General features: G+C 38.3%; 1 protein-coding gene across 2 annotated transcripts; it reads right to left on the reverse strand.

Annotated features, from left to right (window-relative positions):
- Positions 1 to 217: 217 nt before the first annotated feature.
- Positions 218 to 4364, reverse strand: LOC148127932 (uncharacterized). 2 transcript variants are annotated; one of them, XM_087919744.1, is made up of 2 exons: positions 3984 to 4364; positions 218 to 1260 (listed from the first exon to the last, which is right to left on the reverse strand). In XM_087919744.1, the coding sequence occupies exon 2, from the start codon at positions 1067 to 1069 to the stop codon at positions 218 to 220; it is 852 nt and encodes a 283-aa protein (XP_087775870.1). In that variant the 5' UTR covers positions 1070 to 1260; positions 3984 to 4364. The 2 variants fall into 2 exon arrangements, 1 of the variants encoding a protein (XP_087775870.1); XR_015740702.1 differs by lacking the exon at positions 218 to 1260 and adding an exon at positions 2579 to 2780.
- Positions 4365 to 5214: the final 850 nt, after the last annotated feature.

The following is a 5214-nucleotide window of genomic DNA, read 5'->3' on the forward strand; positions in this document are numbered from 1 at the left end:
GGGGAAAGCAGGATGAAACAATGTGAATAAATTTGGAATACATTGAATAAAACAACAGGTTACAATTAGTACAATAATAATAATTATAGCATAAAAGAAAAACTGTCTGAGCCAAGACCAATCAGGGAGCCAATGGATTAGCCACTCAAAAGCATGAGCATGGATATTATTTTGAATGTATGATTGTAAATTGGCAAGCTCATCCTCAATAGTTTTATTAATTCTGAAGATGAACATTAGTAGCATATTGATCAAAAAAGAACCACGTATTAGGATCCTTAATCTGCCAACCAGCACATATCGATCCTGTATTAGATTGATCAGAGGCATTAAAAATAGGAAAATTGTCAGGATACATATCAGGAGCTATATTAAGTCCATGCAAAGAAGAATTAAAGGTACCTGACAACCAATAGTAGTTAGAACAATAACTATAATTCCGCAGGTTTTTTAATATGTGCTGAGCAGCATCATAATCAGACCAATTATGAAGCCAAGTGTGTTTAGCGTGACAACAGAAACACAGACCCCTTGTAAATTGACTAACTTTCAAGTAACACCAATGGACAGAATTCAATTGCATAGGAGGTTTAGAAAATAGCCAGGAGTGTGAAATAGATTGTAGTTGTGAGACAATAAATGTAGAAGACATGATCAAGTTAGGAGTAAAAGAAATTTGACCAAATGCCATTGGGGGCTCATAGTATAAAGTAATATTTGTGCCATGGGTCATAAACATGTATTGGGCATGATGAACCCACAAATTAGGGTTAAGACGAACCACAGGAGTGTCATTTTGAGCAGAAACACCATTAACCATAAACAAGAAAATACAAAGTAAAATTGTAACAGAATTAGCAGTAATAATAGCAAAAACAGCAGCAACAAGATTTTCAGGAGTCTGAGGTAAGGAGGCCTGTTGCAGTTGTTGTTGAGCTTGATATGTAGTAGATTTAACCTGCCCCCAAGTGATGGGTTGCGGGCGCTTCGACCTTGGAAGATGGACTTCTGTGTTCAGATGAAGATTGAAATCTGGAATCGGGTTGTGAAGGCCCTGATGCCATGCCATGATACGGACAAACACAGCGCGCTGGAACCCACACTGCTTGTCCAGTAGAAGGATCTTTCACAGCAGCGTAACCGCGACCCCAGTTGATCAGCAGTGTAGGGCCTTTCCAGGTTGGATCTGGAGCTTGGCGATACTTTACCAAAGTCTTGCTAAAGATTCAGTAGTTTGAAAATGCAAATTAACAGGTGAGTCTGCAAGAGAATCTAAAAAGGTTAAATAATTCCAAGTATATAATGCTACAGCAATGAGATTTTGAATCTTTCGCAGATGGTAAGGACCAGACTCAGTTTGTAATTGTTTCTGAAGCAATGCCTTAAAAGTACGATGAGCTCACTCAACTATAGCTTGACCCTGAGAGTTGTAAGGAATTCCGTGCACTAAAGTAATATTCCATTTCTGACAAAAGATTTGAAATTCCTTACTAATATAAGCGGGGCCATTGTCAGTTTTAAACTGAGAAGGCCGACCCATTACAGCAAAAGAGGATAGGCAATGAGAAATAACATCTGAAGTACATTCATGTTTTGAAACAGTAACCCAAAGGAAGTGTGAATGAGTGTCAATAGACGTACGAAGATAACAGTATGGCTTAAAGATTGAAAATTGAGTTACATCCATTTGCCAAATTTGATTAGCTTGGGTTCCTTGTGGGTTGACACCCACTGGAAAGGGAACTGCCAGTTGCTGACAAGCTGGACAAGCACGGACAATATCCCGGGCTTGAGATAATGAAATTTTAAATTGCTTTGCAAGCGATTTGGCATTTTGATGAAAATAAGAATGGCTATCAACAGGATCAACAAACAAAGATGCAACATCCTTTAAGGATTCATCTGCCTTCCGATTTCCTTCAGTCAAGGCATTAGTAAAGGGAGTATGACTTCGAATGTGTTCTTCATACAAAGAATACAAGCGAGTTTCCAAACTATTCTTTAAAGATAAAAACAAGGATAACAAATTTTTATCCAAAGAGAGAGCACGAAAAGAAAAGAGATTGCATAGCTAAATACACATATTGAGTATCAACGATCAAGTTAATAGGTTGGTCATTGAACAATCGTAAAGCCAAAATCACAGCAGCCAGCTCAGCACGTTGAGCTGAAGTCTGCATGGCAGTAAATTTAGAATACCATTGTTGTTGAATCTGCCAGACGACCACACCCCTTGTAGGTGAGCCATCAGTAAAAACTATAAGAGCTTTAGAAATAAGATTTTGCACAAAAATGGAAGAAAAGGCCAGATTTAAAGTAGTAGTAACAACTATTCTAGGATCCTTGGGTAAAGAATACAACAAGTTTCCCACATATTGAGAAAAGGCTATCTGATATGATTCTGAAATCATATAACAAAAACAGGAGTATTCCAAAGACTAGTAGAAGGTTCTATATTACCAGCAGCCAATTGTTCTTGAACCAATTGTTGTAAAGCAGCAAGTTTTTCCCTTGATAATGGTCATTGTTCCATCCAAACTGGCGTAGAGCAGAGCCATTAAAGAGGAAGAGCCATCATCAAGAATCAAATGGGCATTAAGAAGAGAAAGGATATCATTGCTCCAAATATTAGTATGAATATCTAGAATTTATGGTTGTAGGAAAAAGGACTTACCAGCAGATGTTGTAACATTAATTTATTGAACACTCTGCCAAGCAGCTGTAGAACCTCCTATTCCCCACAATGAAGAAACTGTTGTTTTTGGCCACTGTACTGGCCACTGTAAAGAGGAGATGACAGTAACACCGGCTCCAGTATCCAATAACCCTTGAAATGGTTGTTTATTTAGGAAGAGTGTTAACAAAGGACGAGAGGAGTTCAGCTGATGAAGTAAGCCTACAGATAAAGAAGTTGATCCAAATAATGCATCCACACGATTACCTATACCAGGAGATGGATTTTCATATAGAAGAAGAAACAATTGAACAACAGAAGAATTACAAGGAAGAACTTGAGGAAGATTCACCCAAATCTGAATCATGAGGATACCAGTGTAATCTGAATCTATTACCCCAGGCACAACAAAACAGCCCTTTTTGTGTGCAGAAGAACGAGGCAAAATTAAGCCAACTAATCCTGAAGGAAGAGGTCCTTTAAATTGAGATGGAACTGTTTTAACTTCCAAGGGAAATTTAAACTCAATTACCTCTTTAGTGATTAAATCAATCCCAGCGCTTCCAGCTGTGGCTGGGGAGGAGTGAGAAAGACTGCTGGAGGAGTCAAGTGATATTTGCTTCCAATCTTCAGGAATCATTGTATAACCATTTTTTATTCCTTCTACAAGTCCTCTTGTAAAATTTCCAATAATCCCATAGTCTGTACCTACCTTTTTTAACTCTCCTAAGATCTGATAAGGCAGACCCTCCCATTCTGCTACTTGCAGTCCAAGCTGTGGCCCCTGACCAGGATGATATTGTACTGGACAAACAGACAGTAATTCTGCAAGTTCTGTTCCTGAGACAGAGGCATCTTTTTTACAATTCTCAACCATTTTCTGAAAAGAAGACTGAACAATAGAGTCAGGAGGCTTTTGCCCTGTATCTGCAGGAGCTGAGGGAATTGAAGACTTATATTCAGGTGAAGAAGGGGGGTAAATGACAAGATTAGTATAACATGAAGGTGGAGGTGTTAAAAGAGAAAGTTCATTGTGACCATATTTGTCAATTGCATGCCTACATAAATGCCACACCTGCAAAACTTCTATTTTTGCTCTAGGTTCAGTATGCAATGTTTTCCCTAAACGTTCCCAATCAGTTAATTTTAAAGACCCCTCTTTTGGATACCATAAGCACTGAGCTGCAATCTTCTGGACCAGCCTTAAGATATTTTTCTGTGGTACCTCAGTATTATTTTTCTTCAACAAATAGCCTAATTCATCTACATGCTTCCTTTGTTCCTCAGAAAGAGAAGACCCCATACTTACAGAAACCAAAAGGTTGAAGAAACCACAAAGGGTTGAAGATGCACCAAATCCTTGCCAGACGAAGTAAGAGGGTCCCTGTTTGGGCACCACTTGTTGTAAAGATGAGGCAGTCGAGGTGTTTGATCATGATCAAATGAATCATGATGAACTTTATTGGAGTCTAGTCTTGCATTTATACACATTTTTAGTAATCCTCTAACATTGGTTAACTTTGGTTTCTGCTTAACTTTCGTTACTGTTTAGCATAGTAATTAACACAATTAATTATCTCTAGTTAAAGTCTAACATATGTTTACTTCCTCTCTCTAATCCTCCTTTACATTAGTGACTTTGTTTGCCTGAGTTGTATTTGCTTTGTAAACATTCATTACCTGAGGTTTGCCACCCAAGATAAGAACATCCCTGCAATTACAACTCTACAAAGCACATCTTCCTTCCCCTGTCCTTACCACTTTCTATAGAAGGATGATTAAAAGCATCTTGTTTTATTGTATTACTGTGTGGTTTGGAAGTATTACTTGTTTTGGACAGGAAGGCTGTGCAGAGAGTGGTGAGGACTAACAAAAAGATTATTGGATGTTTGCTTCCTTCTATCCAGGACTTAGCATCTGAGTGCTTTTTGAGCAGGGTCCACAGTATTGTCAGGGACACATCCTGACAGGTTTTCTTTGTTACCTTCTGGGAGGAGGCTTCATGGTATCCAAAGCAGAATAACTAAATTCTGTAATAGCTTTGTACCTTGTTAATAGTATCAATCTTGTTAACTCTGAAGACACTTTTTTCTGCTATGTATTCAAAATGGACTGTGGTTTTATACATATGTATGTGTGTGCATGTGTGTGTGTGTGTGTGTGTGTGGAGAGAGTGAGTGAGCATATGTATATGTGTGTACTTGTATGTGTGTGTATATATATATATATTCTTAAGTTTTCGTGGGTACTTACATGTATGGTATTCAGCTTTGTTCGGGTATTTTCCCACGTCATTATAGTTGTGCTTTTAAAGTTGTAGCAACATTTTGGCAGAATCTCATCTGCCATCATCAGGCTTCTGTATTGTGTTCGTCTGTGAGTCAGACTTTCACAGCCGTTTCAGTTTTAAATTTGGGGCTAGCCTACTGCTGTGCCAGAATGGTTTTTTCTTAATCCTGATTGGTTGGGAGTCTTGGTCTGTGTTTATTGGTCTTGGAGTTTGCTATGTTCTGCTTGATTGGTGTTTCTAATATCTTCTG

The sequence above is a fragment of the Pseudonaja textilis genome, chromosome 1 (assembly GCF_049901715.1).
Source record: "Pseudonaja textilis isolate UNSWEBS1 chromosome 1, rPseTex1.2, whole genome shotgun sequence".
Classification (NCBI taxonomy): domain Eukaryota; kingdom Metazoa; phylum Chordata; class Lepidosauria; order Squamata; family Elapidae; genus Pseudonaja; species Pseudonaja textilis.

Coding starts and splice junctions, on each gene's coding strand:
- LOC148127932 (XM_087919744.1), bottom strand. CDS start 1,069: ATGGCATGGCATCAGGGCCTTCACAACCCGATTCCAGATTTCAATCTT.